At 37.4% G+C, this 19,017-nt stretch overlaps 1 protein-coding gene across 1 annotated transcript in view; it reads right to left on the minus strand.

Moving 5' to 3' along the window:
* The window catches only part of POU2F1 (POU class 2 homeobox 1), a 122,529-nt gene that overhangs the window by 12,928 nt on the left and 90,584 nt on the right, over positions 1–19,017 (minus strand). The window contains exons 3-8 of the mRNA XM_081326576.1: positions 10,607–10,660; positions 8,964–9,083; positions 7,078–7,257; positions 4,914–5,040; positions 2,940–3,034; positions 42–215 (exon numbers count right to left, since the gene is read on the minus strand). Of these exons, the coding sequence (XP_081182702.1) occupies positions 42–215; positions 2,940–3,034; positions 4,914–5,040; positions 7,078–7,257; positions 8,964–9,083; positions 10,607–10,660 (750 nt within the window). The remainder of the gene's footprint in view (positions 1–41; positions 216–2,939; positions 3,035–4,913; positions 5,041–7,077; positions 7,258–8,963; positions 9,084–10,606; positions 10,661–19,017) is intronic.

Here is a 19,017-nt window from a genome sequence, read left to right on the forward strand (position 1 = left end):
ACCAGTGACCAAATTCCTTCTAAATGGAAATGCGCTCATACCTGAGTGAATCCAAGTTTGATCCGTCTTTGTTTAAAAGTCTTGGCAAATTGCTCAAGCTCCTCAAGATCACTGGGCTCTTCCAAGCTGGGTGTATCAATTCGCTTTGGTGTTGTCTGGCTCTGTGGAAGTGGCTGAATAGGGGTCGCTGCTATTGTGCGTGTTGGGGTTGCTGGCTGCTAAAACACATGGGAAAAGAGAGTAATATGAAAAGTGCAGTAATAATGTATCACAAGAATAATATTCAAATTGTCTTGCTTTCAATTCAAGTGCACTTGCACTCAATAGTTTATGTCACTATGGCAGAGGTTCTCAGGCTTTTGTATACAAAACCCTTGCTTTCTCAGTAAATTTTTCATGGTGTCCCAGGGCAAAATAAATACAAAACAATTATTTTCACTAAGTACAGACAGCCCTCGACTTACAACAGTTTGTTTAGTGACCGTCTAAAGTTACAACGGCACTGAAAAAAGTGACTTATGACCATTTTTCACACTTATGACCACTGCAGCATCCCCATGGTCATGTGATTTACATTCAGATCTTGATATGTGGTTCATATTTATGACAGTTGCAGTGTCCCGAGGTCACGTGATTGCCTTTTGCGACCTTCTGACAAGCAAAGTCGATGGGGAAACCAGATTCATTTAACAAGTATGTTACTAACTTAACAACTACGGTGATTCACTTAACAAATATGGCAAGAAAAGTCATAAAATAGGGTGAAGCTCACTTAACAAATTTCTCACTTAGTAACATAAATTTTGGGTTCAATTGTCATCGTAAGTTGAGGACTACCTGTAATTAGGTCAAAATTTAAAATATCCCATGGTGATCCTATGAGTTTGCTGTTGTGACTTAGGGTGACATGACAAAGTTTGGGAACTGCAGCACTATGCAGTGTGAATGAGCTAAGGAATATTATGCATTTATTGAATTTCTAACCACAGTCAATAATAATTCTTGGGAGCTCACAGGGATTCAGAAAAATTAAACATCCATGCTATATTTAAAATTACAGTTGTCACTAAACGATAAAATTTATACATATAACAAGATCAGCATAATTTAATAAAACTACACAAGATGGCATAAGACATAAAATATCTAGAATACTCTCTAAAAGAGCTCAATCATCCTGAAAGCAATCATAGCGGGGGGCAGTATAATCTCTACTGAAAAATTATTCCAAAATAACAGTTTTACTACTGAAAAGCAGTGCCTCCTAGCTTTGATTCACGTTGTTTCTTGAAAGCGTGGGAGTGCAAGGAGATTTTCTCTGAATGACTAAGTAGATTGGGAAAGATCAGGTTGTAATCAGTGATCAGTCCTGAAACTGGCAAGAGTACCAAACCACGGAAGACATCATAGTCTAAAACCAGCATTTTAAATTTTACTTGGAAACTAATTAATCAATTTATGGTATTGGTGTTATGTACTCCTAGGAATGTGTGTCAATTATCACATGGTCAAAAGTGTCCCGGAAAAACCATGTAAGTAAAATTGATATCACTGTAGCTATTTGGAAGGAACTGAACACTTTTAATTATTTCAAAGTAATAAAAATGAAGATAGTTATTTTTGATATCAGGTATCAGCAAGCATATGTACAAGGATAGCTTAACAGATAGTTCACAATTTCTGAAAAGCTTTGATCAAAGAATCTCACCAAAGAGTCCTAGGCATAATCAAGTGCTCTCATGGATTAGCAATTAATTAAAACCAGGGAACAGAGAGTAGGCATAAATTTTCAATTCTCACAATGCTGAGATGTACAAAGATAAAGTCCTTCAAAGATCTAGTTCAGGACAACTCGTATACAAATTATATGGAAGTAGGGCTGACTAGCAGCAAAGTGATTGTAAAGAATGGGCTTCCCCAAGTGAACGCAGTTCAAAGTAAATAAGTGTAGAGTTACATGTTGGCATTTAAAAAATCTAACACACATTGTATATAAATAGGATCTGAGCTGGTAGTAACTGACCAGGAAAGGTGATTATGTAACGGTGTAATAGTGGAGAGCTTGAAAATGTCAGCAGATGCTGTACAAAAGATGAATGTCATGGATGGAATACAGAAAGGGAACAGGAGTACCAATATAATATTGCCGTATAAATTTATGGAGCAATCGCCCTTGAATACTGTGTACAGTTCAGCACTGACGTTAATGTAAAAAAGGGGGGATGAAGCAGCTCCCATGAGGAAAGGCTACAGCAATGGGATTCCTTATCTTGCAATTAAGAATGGTATGGAAAGATATGATAGAATTACATAAAATAATTGATGGTAGAGATAAAAATTTCTTCTCATTCTCTTAATGTTAACATTCAAAATGATCTACTGAAAATAAACAGATGGAGATTCAGGATTGAAATAAATATTATTTTAAAAGCTTCTTCTTAAACTATGAAATAATGGAAAGAAAGATCTTGAAGAGAAAGAGATAACAGAACATCTCTATTTCCCCTTCCAAAATAAGGATCACCGGAATGGGGAAAGGCTATTAACTTAGCACCTTCACTTACTGTGATGAACATGAAGATTGTGTTTGGGAAGAGAAATTATAACGAGGGGAGAACGATGGCATTATTCCCCTCTCATTCTCCTTTACCCTTAAAATACTACAGTATGTTCCCAGTAGCCTACCAAATATTTGTTTGGCGGCAATTGAAAATGAAACTGAATTGGAAATGTCATTCCATGCCCCTCTTGGTCCAGTAAATTTGTTGATGAGAAACAACTGCAGCAATGTGTCACCCTACAGAAGGTATTTTGAAGGCCACCTGGGTTCTACAGATAATCCTGAAGAATGAGACCAACAATTCCAATCATGCACCATTTCTTCTATCCTCATCAGTTAGCAGAATTAATGAAACAAAATAAACAAACAATAAACTGACCTGAGAGGTGAAAGTGATGCTTGGCTGAGACTGCAGGAGGTTGGCTTGGCTTTGCTGAGGTAGTTGCGTTAAGAGATTCTGCGCTTGCAGGAGGCCTGAAAGTTGAAATGCATTTAACATAAATGAAATGAAGTAGCATAGTTTGCTGTAGTATAGGTTCTAAAAAGCAAAGATCTTTTGTATCGTACTTGTAGCTCAGCCTACCATTAAAGGATATCTATATTAACCCCATTATTTCCTTCAGAAAATCAGTCATATTCTATTCACCTCATGGCTTAATTATTGCCATGTGCTGCACGTAGGGACTACCCTTGAATACCATTAAGAAGCTTCAACTGGTCCAGAATGCAGCAGTGTGGGAATGATAAGATATACCTCAGAATCTCTATGTGAGGCTTCTACTTTACAAGCCATACTGGTTGCCAGCATGCTCCAAGTGTGATTCAGTATGTTGGTTATAGCCTATAGAACTCTGCATGGCATAGGAACAGATTATTTGAAGGATCACCCATCTTCCCTGCTTTCTGCCTGGTCCACATGTGCTGATATAATTGATGTGTTCCATGTTCTTTTGATTAGACAGTGCTCTCTATCAGAATCCAGGAAATGTGACTTCTTTACCATGGGGCCTGCTCTCTGGAATGAGATTCCCACTGCTATCAATTTGATTCCTACCCTGGTGACATTCTGAAGGCCTTAAAAAGACATTCCAGGCCTTTGGTTACTATGAAAGAAACCTCTGGTGGTATATGTTTTTCCATGGTTTTATCTGGAGCAACTGGATATCATCTTGCTTTGTTTTTGTGCAAAGTGGTGTTGGGCAGTACTGAAATTATGAAAATAATAAATGCATTAAGATTATTTTGTGCTAACCAAAAGCATTCAGCAAATCATGTTTAGGGCATGTCCCTTTTGATTCCAGCTTTTTGTGCTTCCTTTAAGCAAAAACAAACAAACAAAAATGGACAGATCCAAAAAAAGACATTATTCTCATAATAGAGTCTTCTAGAATGTTCATGGCATATCTATTCCATAGAATTTGTTGGAAACAACCTCAGCCAATGATTGATTACTCTTATATGCTTAAGCTTCAAGCAGGTGATCCAGCTGAACATTCCAAAGAAATGTAAATTTGTATCTATTTGAGCAGTCTGACCTGGTGTGATGGGTTAGGGTTGGGGTTTTAAATACGTCTTAATTATTGTTTTAACCTTGGGCATTTATTTAATCGCTTTTAACTTTTGTATCCTGTTTTGTATTTATTGCCCTGTACACCGCCCTGAGTCCTTCGGGAGAAGGGCGGTATAAAAATATAATAAATAAATAAAATAAATTAAAAAAATAAGCAATTACAGAAAAAAAAACTATTTTAAAAATATATTCCTTTATCTTTCACAGCTACTGTAAGAATAAATGATTCTTATAAAGCAGACATGTCAAACACAAGGTCCGGGGGCCGGATCCGGCCCGCGAAGTGGTTTCATGTGGCCCGCGAAGCCATCCTGGAAACAGTGAGGGAACGGCCCCCGCTGCCTTGGCCCTGGCCCAGAGACCCTCCTTCCGCAAGAGACCCTCAGATCTGTCCCACTCCTGCCCAGGCCCCCATAGGCACCCTTGATGCGAACGATGTAGAGCTGGCCACGCCCACCCAGTAGGCCATACGCACTCTAGCCACGCCCACCCAGTAGGCCATGCCCACCCTGGCCACACCCACCCGGCCCCTTGAGGGCAACCGCAATGCTGATGCGGCCCTCAATGAAATTGAGTTTGACACCCCTGTTATAAAGGAACACTGAGTAGATGAATCCTGATGACATGACTATAGTCAATCTGATGGTTCCAATAGAACAGTTTCTTTTTCTCCCAAAAGAAGCATGCCTGTAACCAATTTTTTTTAAAAAAAAAAATCTCAAAAACACAGGAATTTGCTATATGAAAAACTCTAAAAGAACATCTCAGAAATGTTTCGCTTACCCTGCTGCCCCTGCGGTGTTTGTGAGATGATGAACTGTGCTGGTTGCAAGTTGGTTGTTGGATGCACCAAGACAAACTGTTGCAGATTGAGATTTTGTTGCTGGAGCTGCTGTAGATGCTGCAGATCCTTCAAGAAGGAAAACATATGAGATATCCAAAACTAAACACCTTCTCCTTCTCCTTTTTAAAATAAAGCCAAAGGAAGAAGGACTCCAAACATCTTGTTCCCTGAACACGATATACCTATGTAACACCTTTGAAGAATATACATGGAACAAAAAGGGTTCAATACGTTTTATCATCCTTTCCACTGAAAAACTTTTCAAGTTCTCAGATATGCTGCCACGTTCATAACAGAAACAACTTCTTAACACTTAGCAAATGCCGATGCTTCAGGCTGCCTCCTTCATTCTCTGTACCTGTCCCTTGCTGATAGGGAAGTTGTGAAAGGGCAGGAGAAAAGCCATTTTTGTTCTCATCAGTCAACTGACTCATGAAAGAGACAGACCCCCACTGAGATTTTCTGCAGCAGCCTTTAATAACAGGAAGATCTAATGGGTTATGCCTTTTTTTCATGCACCTACTTCTGTGCAAGCAGTTGGCTTTTTTAGAGGAGGGGGGGAGATACTGCCTTTATTACCTTTTCTCCTTCCTAGCCAGCAAAATGTGCAGGAGTTCCCCACTTATGTATGAGGAGCAAGGGATGAAATATAAATGAAGCAATGTACATTTTGGAGATGATCAGGACCAATCCATCACCATAATATTTTTTTCTGCATTAAAAAACAACAACTGGGAATCATACTGATGGGTGTCATGATGACCACTGAAACATTAGTAGCTCTTTCGGAGGCAACAAATTGGTCAACAAGCAGAATGGTAAAAATGGATTCTTTTATGATATGCAAATAAGTGCTACATTATTTATATTATATATCAGTCTATCATATTATACTGTTATACAACAATATTATTAACAGAACTAGAAAGCAAGAAACATCACTACATAATTTTTAAAAGATCTGCTTAATGTATTCATACAGAAATCAATTAAATGAAAATTAATTAGTCAAGGCCAAATTTTTCTAACAATAAGAGCAGTTCTCTAATAGTATTAAGGGTCTTTCCTTTACTAGATGTGTTCAGGTACAGGCTGAGGCTGATTTACCATTTGTCACGAATGAATTTGATTCCTGTACATAGCACAGAGATTTTGACTTAATAATGGTCTATGTGCCATTTGGATGATCTTCCAAATCATTTGATTCAATGATTTGTAAATCTATTACAAGAAATAGTTATTTGGTAATATGTTATAACTTCTACCACCCTAGCAGTTTGAAAGCACGTAAAAATGCAAGTAGAAAAGTAGGGACCACTACGGTGGGAAGGTAACAGCGTTCCGTGCGCCTTTGGCGTCTAGTCATGCTGGCCACATGACCACGGAGACGTCCTCAGACAAGCGCTGGCTCTTCGGCTTTGAAACAGAGATGAGCACTGGCCCCTAGAGTTGGAAACGACTAGCACGCATGGAACCTTTACCTTTAATATGTTATAAAAGACTAGCACGGGGGAACCTTTACCTTTAATATGTTATAAAATAAATTCAAATAAGAAAAGCCATGTTGTTCATGATAAAGAAAATGACAGAACCATTTTCTTCAGTCTACAGTGTGAAAGGTTCTAGAGCAGCGGTCTCCAATGTTTCCAGCTTGACAGCCAGGTAGCGGGGAGAGTGGATGGTTCTGTGCAAGCAGCAGGGGCATGCACACAACTGGAGCTATGCATGTGTGTGTACTCGCCTGCTGTTTGCGTGGCCTGGTTCCCAATTGGCCATGGCCCAGGGGTTGAGGCCCCCTGATCTAGAGGTTATATGATGATCTGGACGTGAAGTTTTGCTTTGTTGATTCCACATTTCAGCTTTATCAACTAAGCTTCCTACTCTCACTTTCTACATTTTTATTTCCTTCCTTCCTTCCTTCCTTACGGATTGAATAGTGATGGATTAAAAAAGTTACATGCTCTCTGCAACAGGAAGCAGTTACTGTGTACCCAAGACATTCTCACTGCATGATATATAATGGATCTAAACTTCAGCTGTTCTGTGAACAAACAAAAGAAGACATATTTGACCAACTAAAGCCATTAACATTTTGAATCTCACCTGTGCAATTTGTATCGGCTGAGATAGAGGAATCTGTGTCATGGGCGTTGCAGCAGAAGCTGAGATGGTGGCCCCTGCAGCATTGTGCTGCTGACTGGCTGAATGCTGCACTGCAGCTGCCAGCAACTGTGCCTGTGCCTGTTGTAATAATAATTGCTGCTGGGCTGGTGTTAACGTAAGCTAGAAACAAGTTTTAGGATAGCAATTAATAAAGGAAAGGAACAACTGCTTTCTTAAATATTACTTGTTAATTCCTGAGAAGTTTTTATTAGATAGGCTATTTCATATTAAGCATTTTTTGATTCAGTAAAAATAATAATAATAATCAAGCTATCCAGTTAATTTTACATCACCCAAATGGGGCTGCCATGTGTTTGTGACCATTCGTACCGCTGGGATCAGGGAAGCAAGATTCTCTATGACTTTTCTTCAAGATCAATGTGAAAAAGGTGATTAGCAAGCAAGCAATGCAGAGAAACAGCACTGACAGGAAATAGCAAGCAAAAAGAACAAGCCATCATTGACAGGCTTTGAAAGGAAATTTACATCCACCAGAAGCACAAGCGATTAGCCAGATGAATGAAAAATAGCAATGCTGGCTGTGGTTACCAAACAACTGATAATACTCCAGCTGCTTCATATTAGTATGAATCCCTGCCATGTTCCATCAACCCCATTATGCCTTAAGATATAGATGAGGAACATGTGCACCATTTGTTCCTTTCCAAGGCACCCCCTCTTCCGTCTGTCTTTTTGTTTTGATAACATTGAGCTGGTAAGTTGACATCTCTGCCAGTTTCCAAACATGCATTATCTCTATGAAACAGGTGGCATCGAACTCCCTCTGACACATTAATATTCTTCCCAGTTTCTGTAATGAGAGCTGCTTGGTTCAAAGACCTGGATCCACTCCTTATATTACAGGCAAGAACATTTCAGCAATATGACCCAGACAGCATTTGAAAAAGCCTGAAGGATGCTGAACAGGTCCATGCAAATATTCACATATACTCTTATCATAAGCCTTAAAGAATGATACTCAGATTACAGTAAAATTGTGATTTTTATGTTAATTTAGCTATTGTTATGGCATCCATTTGCTCAACTGAAAAATATACAAAGAGCTCAATTGAAAAGACTATATAAGGAGCTTTTCATCTCATGCCAACTTTTAAAATGTTAATCTAAGGGTTCATTTTTCTATATGAAAAATAGAATGTCAACAAACCAAAACATGTAATCAAAATTACTCTTTAGAATGAATATTAAAATACCTGATTCAATATTCATGAATATGAGAGTGATTTCATTGTGACTTCAGACACCAATACATGTTATTTCAATCATGTAATAAGTTACACTGCTGTTTCTATGATGCTACTGATTTTATCACAAATAGCTTATGTTTCAGAAGAGTAGAAAGAAATATGTAAAAATGCAGAGGCTTTGTTAAAATTATCTATATCTATAATCACTAATATTTTGCAATAGAGCTGCTGTTGCTTAGGAGATTTCAAATGAATTTATTGTTGAAACCAGCAAGGACAACTTTTGCCACCACATATAAAACTAAAAGTGTAAACTTAAAACATTAATAGAATATATTGGGCTCAGAGATCAAAAGACTACTCCATTACACTCTAGAATATCATATGTAATTGCAATATTTAGAAGAAACAGCAAAGAGAAGTTATGTACTTTCTCTTTTTTACACAGAGTAATTATATAACAATCTCAGTGTTGTGGCCTTGTCAGAGATTTACAGGAATGCATAATATTGATAAATTCAGATTCACTGGGATTACTTCATTTTCCTTTTTGGGTTGTTTGGCTAATACCACAACTTGAGAAGGTTGCTCATTCTCATTCACTATAGCTGATCTTACCCCAGTTATCTGCCCTCCAGCCAACATAAGCTGCGTTTGCGGTATGGCCGCCTGAACTGAAGGCTGCTGTGAAGGCTGGCTTGGCTGCTGAGTGTCCCCAGATTCTTCATTAGATTTAGACTAGAGAAAGAAAAATACAAACTTTGTAGAACACAGCAGTTATTAGTGTGGACAAAAACATATTCTATTATAGTGTTTTCCCTTTTCATTGAATGTGAATTAATTTGTTTTTGGGGAAAAAACAACTTTAAAAAGCTTATTCGTTTCTGTAAGCAAGCACAGATAATAGATGGGGCTGTATTTGCTTTCATACCAGTAAAAAACAAAATATTTAGAACAAAAGAAAAGAGCAGTAATTTCAGGTTATTTTCATAGTTGGATAGAAATGAATATGCTGAATACATAAAACCTCTGATTTATTATCTCCCTGTCACTTATGTACTGGTTTAAACCAATACATTAATTAGTGCTGCTAAAGCTTCCAAACTTTCCTAGTCCATGCAATGCTACTGATATTCTTAGATGCACGCCTTCACCAAGTATGTGACATTGCCCAACCCTATTCATTACTGGGAAAACCATTACTAATACACTGAAGCTTTGGATCAGAGGATCACAATTTCCATGTATCCATTTTATCAATATGGCATTCAATTTAAACAAGATACTAAAATGTTTGTATACCAAAACGTACCAAGGGAAAGAAAACCAATACTCAGAATACCAATATTATTTCTAATCAGTGAAGTTCTGGTATTTATAATGGCAAGCTCAGTTTACACATTTAAACTACTTTATAGAAAAACAAATTAATATAGCCACAAGGCAGGAAATGCAAGCAAGAAAGCAAAAGAAAGATGGGAGGGAAAAGCCCAAAGAGGGGTTTATGCTAATTAAAATCGCTTATGGAGAACATTAAAATTCTGCATAGATTTGCATATTTTCCACCACCTGTTTTGGGGACCGCAGAGCAGGCTAATTAACATAGAGGCTCTGATTAATTCTGCCAGTCATTGAGAGATAATTACAGCACAGGACTGTAAACATTCTGCACTGGAGATATAGCCTGTTTGCCAACATCTCTCTCTGGGATTGAAAATTTACCATGGCAACCAAGTCAATGTTCAGTCTCTTTTTTACAGAAGGTCACTTTTCCTACTCCTTTCAGAAGCATCATTTGTAACTAGATGTGTGTTCTAGAAGGCTTCAAGAATAGTCTTTGGTATTTAGCATTCTGATAATGAAGCCACTTCAAAATACTGTTTGTTGTATCCCTTTTCTTTTTTAATATATTGCTTGAATGTCTTAATAAGAATCAGATGATCACAATGTGGTGTAGCATCATACAATACACAAAGCGTATTTAGTCAGCTATATATCATAGAAAAGTTTTAGATTCAACTATTGAAAATAAATGTATTTTCTCCAATGTTGTATAACTGTCCAAAATGATATATTAAAAAGGTAGGATAAAATGCTGCTGCTGATGATGATATCTGCTTCCGTAATAGAAAAGGAGCTCTTTTTAATAGTTTTAACAGCATTAATTGCTGTTGAACACCTAAGTTAATGATTATTGTGTCACACTATTGTGTCACAACTAAATGGTTTCAGAGGGATGAGAAATTTATAGTAATTCTTACCTGTACATTTAAGGATTGGGCAGCAGCTTGTAAACTTGATCCAGGAAGCTGAACCTATAAAAATAATTCACTTTTATGAATAGAATCAGCAAAACGGTTGCAACATTTTCCCAGCTTGAAAAACATATAATAAGCATTACATCTTAAATACTACCCCAAGGCTATAGTTAGATGGGTTAATAAAAAATATTCTAGTTAACAGAATGCAATGGCAATATTGCCAAGAAAACTACACTGATATGAAATCATGATCGAGTGAAATTTGTTAGGAGACTGAAACCCATGGCAGAATTGAACTGATTTGGAAAGATTCAGGAACTGACTAAATCAAAATCAGCATTTTTATGATGCAGTAAAAATTAGAATCTCATTGAAAGTTCATTAGAAATTTGGTGGAACGCAGAGTCATAGATAATATGCATCTCACCAAATGTAAATTTCTTCAGATTTTAGTATGCTGTGTGAACCCAGATTTGTGGGTGGTAATGCATTCTTTACAGGTTAAAAATCACTCCAGTGAAAAGTTTTACAATGTTCTTCTCAAACAGACCAGGGCATCCTTCTACAGAAGCTGAACATTTTTTTTAAAGCAGTGGTTTTCTCTATGTTGTGTATCATTTTCATAAGAACACAAACTTCCAAATGATAAAGGATAAGAATTTTCCAAAGGATGTGTTTCCCTCAGAAGGGGAATAACAGGTAATGTATTATCTGCTTCCTTTAAAAAAAAGTTTAATTGTGGTTATCACAAAAAATACAAAAAAAAGCTTCTTCTGCTTGCAAGGGGCTATTATATTTTTAAAATTTGCTCAATTTTGACAAAGAAAGTTATAGATTTTCTATTATGCTTAGTCTGAGGCATTATAGCTTACTTTTGAAGTGTTTGACATCAAAGATTCAGAATCAGCAAAAGCTGATAAGACAGCTTTGAATCACTCTCTTTAAGGCGTGAATAACTAAATTGGGATAAAAACTAAATATTGTAAGCAGTACACATCCCAAGATCAAGCAACAAATCAGAAATTGAGTAATATCACATTATTGGACAACATTAGAAAGGATATCTTAAAATGTAAGGTTATAGCACTTTTTATTTTTAAAAAAGTCCAAAAGAGATGCATTATACACTCTGTTGAGCTACAGCATAGCTCTGGGAACTTAATTATTCAGGTAGCATATGATATATGTAAATAGGAGACATAAACTAGGTAGTTAGTATATAAGCAAATATTGTTTTCAAACTTTTCAAACTTTTCCTACATTTCTGGGTTGGATTCCACAAAAATATAAGCATGCCATCTGCCACCAAGCAAGTAATTATCCTATAAAAAAAGCAGTGCCAACATCCAGTTTAATCTGTCTGTTCGGTAGTATTATGAGATAGAATGGGTGTTCATTAGAGAGGTTTGCAAACCAGCATTGCAACATAACTGTTTTAAAGATATAGTGAAAGTAAAAACTTGTAATTTGTGCAGTTTCAATTCTTTTTGTAGTATCAAATTATGAATACATTTATCTTACACATCATTTGCAAAAAATACTTAAGACTATTTTAATGAAAACTAAGTTCAACATGATGCATTTTTTTAAAAAAAACTCATTAATTAATTGTAAATGATGCCATATTCTGCAGTAAAGATATCTATATAGCCTAAATTTTACTTTTAAATAAATTCATCCTATATTGTAGAGGAGCCAATTGTCACAGATACTCAGTATTCTTCCTCTCACTAAAAGTAAACTCCAAGGTAGCTCTGAATAATATTTTACAGCGTATATTTTTATTATAAAATTATGAACTGGATATCAATTTGAACCATAGAGCATATACATTCGCAAGAATGCAAAGTCATTTTACCAACTAATCTTGCAAACTACATGAACTTAAAAACAATACAATATGTTATCACTGAACATTTTAGTTAACTAGACAATTGTGGCCAAAGTATTTGAGTTTCAGCTTTAGGATCTGGCCTTCTAAAGAGCAGTCAGGGTTGATCTCCTCTAGGACTGACCGGTTTGATTGCCTTGCAGTCCAAGGGCAATCAAACTTTGGCCACCTAATGAGAAAGAAGGACTCCCTGGAGCAGAGCCTAATGCTGGGAAAGATTGAGGGCAAGAGAAGAACGGGACGACAGAGAATGAGGTGGCTGGATGGAGTCACTGAAGCAGTAGGCGTGAGCTTAAATGGACTCCAGAAGATGGTAGAGGACAGGAAGGCCTGGAGGAACGTTGTCCATGGGGTCATGAAGGGTTGGACACGACTTTGCAGCTAACAACAACAACAAGACAATTGTGACCCATTGGATTATCATTTCAGAAATATTTCCTTACCTAAACAAAAAGGCAGAATAACTATGGGTGAGCAAAAAGCAGTGGGAATGGGAGCAATTTCTGACTTCTTGCCAGCTTTCCCATTGAGATTCCTTGTAGGAAACTGGCAGTAAACGTTCTGGCATTATCAGGTAACTGCAGCTAACTGTGACGGTGCAGCCACTAAAGCTGCCACAACGTCCACACATTTTAATCCCACAGGTTTTACATGCATTCTGTAAGTTAGTCCATCTGATGTACCGGTATGTTGATTCCAAAACGGTGCTCCTATGATGCACCATTTCACCAATTGAAGGTTACAAACAATTAGACACAAGAGTTTAGTAGTATATAGATGGCAAAAGCCTTTTATACCTACTGCCTAGTGACAAATTTATATATATTCTAAATCAGGTGTCGTCAACTTTTCTGGATTGACAGCATGGTGGGAAAGGGAGGAACAGGCACCTTTATGAGCACATGCACACACACTGGCCAGCCACTCATGCAGCCCACTGGCCAAGAGGTTATGGCCTGGTAGTGGGCTGCAGCCCATAGGTTAGGGACCTCTATTCTAAATGATCTTAAAATGTACTTTTTTTAAAAAAAACTAAACAGCACACAAAGTTTAGGGACAGTGAACAATGGATGAATGGAAGGTGTTCACTAGAGGTAGTACAGACAAAATTATTGAATTGTTCCAATATGTGTACTGGTTAAAATTGATGCATGTGTAGCATTATGTAAATTTTCATGAATGTTCCTTGATCACCTGCATGCATATACCTTATCACTGATCATTTTGTGTATTACTGCCTTGTTTCATTAGCCGCAAACATCCAATATTCTACCACATTTCAGTTTTAGTGAACATTATAGGACTCAAGGCTAAACCAGCCAAATCACATTGATTTTGTTTATGAAAATATTTTTCCTGCACATCTTATTAAGATATTCTCTAAGAAGCATAACCAAACTTGATTAAGCTAAGCAATTTTCACAGTAGTACCAGCTATATGCTACATAGATTGCAGTACCTGAACTGGGCTTGGAAGTTGAGGCAAATAATTTCTATGTTTTGCACAGGAAATATATGGCTATGTCCAGAAAATCACCAGGACTGAAGTTCAATCTGAAGGAAATTCTATTAGGAAGCACAGTAGAGACAGTGCTTTAAGCGTATTGGCCTCAAACCATCCCAATGGTTGGATGAGCACATCCTGGGATAACATAGAACACGCTAAGAAATATCAGGGTGTTCTGTGACAAGTATACAAAGTTTTGTACACATAACTACTATAATACAGTAAACTCCTGAAACCACATTTTTTTTGTTTAGGTTTGTTTTCTTCTTTGTATCTGAGAACGTTCTTACAAGTACAGGAATGCTTCTGCTATTGAAGAACAGACTGTTACTGAAACAAGTTTTAATTAAATAGGACAATTTATTTTAACTCAAACCGTGAATTAAGTCTCTCTTTTTTAACAAAACAAAAAACAAAAAAAAAACACTTTACTGTGACATGAACTAGGTCTGTTGTACTTTCTACTACAGGTGACTTATTTCCTAAGCATTTTCATATACAATATATTGTAATAAGACAGTTGGGGAAAAAGCAACCCTATATTCCATAGGACAAGTATTACCACCTAAATTCTCAGAAAATTCTAACATGTGTCAGACAAGCAAATAGAAATGTAAGACAAATCGATCTTGTGAAACAAGTTTCGCAATTAACAACAACAAAGAAGATATACTAAAGCCCACTGTTATCCCTAAGACAGACAGACAAAATTTATTTGCCACCCATCTCGCCGTAGGGCTAATCTGGGTGGCTTACAATAGTAGAACATAAAATTGTAAAAATAAAAATACTGTAGTAAGACAATGAAACAATAAAAATAAAGCACAGCAATATGAATTAAAAGATGGGCAAGTAGAGGGCAGGTTGCACAGGGGGAGGTAGGGTCAGGTAGTTAGTGCAGCAGCCACCTCCAGTGTGGTATTCGGACGAGCCAGATATTCAGGCTCTTACAGAAGGACAGGAGGATGGGGACGAGCCTTATTCCAGGGGGATGGATGTTAAAGATCATGCCTTTCTTTATTTTTATGGGAGAAAAGTACCTGACAGCCATTCATTCCTACAGATAACATTGAACCGCCCCACCCCCCTTTTTAAAAAAGAGAACTGTTTTCCACTTAAGAGTAAATGTGGACTTCCGGTGGCGACGCGGCACCGAAGACAGCCGCCTTCGGGCTGTCCGCTCCGCAGCTGTGTTTTTCCATCGTAAACAGCGTCAATCAGCTGTTTAGATGGATTTGAAGCCCCCTCCTCGGGAGAAGAGGAGGGGGTGAGGCCCCAGTTAGGGGTTGAGCTCTCCGGGGCCGCCTGAGCTGAGAGTTTGGGCGGCTGAAGGATTGAGCCCCCCCGAAGCCTGGGTTGCTCCGAGCTGCGCAGCGCCCCTGCTCCGGGATTTATGGAGCAGAGCCAGGCGTTAGCAACCACCCCTGCCAAAAGGAAATACTTTTGATTATCAAGATGCAGGCAGAGCGGTACAGGAGGTCAAGGTGATGTGGACTCATCTTTACTCTCTAGCTCAATGGATTTTATAGCTTTAAAGTGAAAGTGCGCAATAAGTGAAAGTGGGGGAAGATGGCGGCTAAAACTTCTAAAGCTCTTCGGAGTGCGGGGTCTTCCCTGGTGCAACAGACCTCATTGCAAGCTTTGCTTCCTCCTGCACCTCCTCCGGCATTGACGCTTAAGGATTTACAAGATGCTCTTGGAAAGCATTCACAATTGATGTCTGACATGATGGATGAAAAGTTGAAAAAGTTGGAGGAGAAAATGGAGAAATTGGAGAAGAAGATGGAAGAGAAGTTTAGAGCAATGAGGGTGGACATGTTGTCTATGATTGAATCTGTAGCTGAATGTGTGCAACAGCTGGATGTAAAAGTGAAGGATCTCAGTCAAAAGAACTCTATATTAGAAGCAAAGGTATTAGAAAATGAAAATATAAGGGATAAAATGGACGGAGAATTGAGCCTTGCTCAGTATCATCAGATGCAGTATGCTATTAGAATCAGGGGTTTAAAGGAGAACTGTAAAGAAGATTTAAAGCAGCTGATTTCTGAGGCTCTGGAAGGGGTATTGGGCCAGCCAGCATCTGAAATTGAGGGAAATATGGACAAAATTTTTCGTGTTAATTCATGGATTGCAAGACAAAGGAAGTTACCCAGAGATGTGGTGGTCTATTTTACAAAGAGAGTAATTAGAGATGAAGTCATTCAAGCTGCTTATGATACTAAACTGGTAGTGGCTGAGCAAGAAGTCTTGGTTTTAAAAGAGATTCCTCCGAAGATTTTAAGGAGAAGGAAAGATTTTGCATTTCTAGTACAGGAACTTAAGAAATGTGATATTAAGCTTAGATGGGAGATTCCAGTTGGACTGGTGGTGACGCATGAAGGTAAAAGACATCGTCTGGTTACTGTGGCCCAGGCACGTGATTTTTATAGCAATGTGTTAAAAGCAACCCCCCTATCATTTTTGGAAGCTGTAAAGGGATACGGCGAGGGAAAGCTTCAAGATGTTGCAGACAGACAGATAGAGGACAATGGTGTTGGAGGGGATCAAGATACAGTTTCATCGGATGTTGCAGGAGGCCAGAGGATGACGCGTGCCGCCCTAAGAAGAGCGAGACGAGAGCAAGAGCAAGACCAGCAGATAGTTATGGAATCTCCAAAGTGTACTTACAGTGAAGCTGTGGGAGGGGCGCGGTCCAAAGAAGTTTTGGGGGTCATGACAGACGTGCTCCAAAAGCTTTGGGGCGTTAAGATTGCTGTTTAAATTTTTAAATTAGAATGTTAATGGATTAAATTTATCATAGAGGAGAAAGAAAGTTTTTTTTAAAATATTTAACACAATTTAAGATGGATGTTATTTGCTTGTTAGAAAAGTATATTAGGGTTATGGACTAAAAGTATGTGTTGAACTAAGAATGGGTATGCAAGCTCCTAATTAGCTTAAACCTTTTTTTTACTCTTTTTATTTGAACTCAAGGATGACTTGGAACTGCGAGACATTTGGCGTGATACATGCAAGAATTATTTTTGATTATGGTTTAGTTTGGTTGGAGATTATTAAGGTTAATAGATAGGCGCTTTTGGCGCGTAACTGAGAATTTGTTTAGAAATTAGAGAAAGGTTGGAGAATGTAAATAGTAGGTGAAAGGTTTTTTTTTCTTTCTTTTTTTTGAAATTAATATGAATAAGGACTGGGATTAAGAAAATGTATTCTGAGTAAAGCTCTTTTTCTGTTTTTCTGTTTTTCTCTTTTACTTTATTTGTAATATTAATATTGTTTGTATTCATTTTACATGAGCTAGAGGGAGATAGAATTAATAGTTTATTGCTGATAACATAGGGGTGCTTATGTTTGTTTTTTGATTTTATACCCTGTATTTAGCTCTGGGAAGTCGGGGGGGGGGAGGAGGGAATGGGGGGAAGGGATAGGGAGGGTTGGGTGGGGGTGGGGGGGATTAAAGTCAAAATGTATTGTAAAACTTTTTAAATAAAAAAAAGAGTAAATGTGAGAAGGGGCAATCTATTGTAGGTTATAGTAAGATTTCCAAAATAAATAAAATCTGTTAAATAAATTCAAAAGGGAAACATCTGCTGACTTTTCTAAATTAAGATTCACTTTCTATTGTGGAAGACAGTGAAAACATTTATTATGTGCTCCTCAGGATTGGAAGACAGGGTTTGCTTTTGGAGTTGACAAGTGATGGGTCTGACAAATTAACCTCCCACCATGCCAACATTAAAAGCCTCTTGACATATTATTATTATTTTTTTAATCCCATTTATATCCCGCCCTTCTCCGAAGACTCAGGGCGGCTTACAATCTAAAGCACAAATCAATGTGCTTAGCAATAGCCTTCATTCTATGTATATGCCTGCTTATTAGGGCTTTCGGGGGGCCCCAAGCGGCATTATTACAAAGTCAGCTTATTGCCCCCAACAATCTGGGTCCTCATTTTACCTACCTCGGAAGGATGGAAGGTTGAGTCAACCTTGAGCCTGGTGGGACTCGAACCTGCACTAATTGCAGGCAGCTGGTGTTACTTAAGGAGGCATTAGCCCACTATTATAAGATCAGGAATTGGATAAACAACTGGAATTCTCAACTCATTCCCTTTTTCCTACTCCAACATACAAGTATAATTTTGGCAGTACACTAAAATGAGCAATTTTAATTAGTATGTAAAAGTCAATTCTTTTGAGCAAGAACCTCCATGTAATCACATAAAAAATACATGCTACACAGAAAGAGAATAGGCAAGCCAAAATCTATGTCTTTTTATCTTACCAAAGTTAATGTATTAATAGATAATTTTGCTTTATTAGATGTTCTAAGAGAGCCAAAAGTTTCCATATAATCAAACAATTTACAAATGCCAGCACATTGTGAAATTATGATTTAAGTTACAGGTTTAAATGTGTGATACATTAGAATGTGAAACTCTTCTTTCTCTCCTTATTTGCACTACACTAACTTCCTGATTTCATTTAACTCGTTTAAACGTGGGTTTTAAAAAGCTGACATCCTACTATGAATATGACAATAGAAACAGCCAAGGAACTATTTTTGTTCAAATACTTTCAGTAATGGAGAGTTCACTCTTAAATGGCAGACTCCTAATTCAGATTTTTTTTTCTTTTTTGATAATAAGAACCTTGAACGGAATATTATTTTTATCATTAACTGCCACTTTAAAAATAGTTTTACTGAAATATTTTAATGTATATACAATCACTGTGCTATCTCTTCCTCTATTTCTAGTTACCTCAATGTTTGGCAAACACTACTTGATTCATAAAACAAAAAAATAATAAATTAAAATAATTAAAATAAAAATTCAGTATCAAAATCCTTCACCTCATTCATGATGACTACTAGAAATTCGTCTGCTAGCATTTTTTTAACTACCCCTAATTATGTGTTTAGCACTTAGGTTTCTAGTGTCTGAGAACAAGAGGTTTTGAAATCAAATGTCTGAATTACCAATGTTTCCTATCCAAGTACATAAATCCAGTCAAG

Source organism: Vipera berus (genome assembly GCF_964194415.1).
Source record: "Vipera berus genome assembly, chromosome: 4".
Classification (NCBI taxonomy): domain Eukaryota; kingdom Metazoa; phylum Chordata; class Lepidosauria; order Squamata; family Viperidae; genus Vipera; species Vipera berus.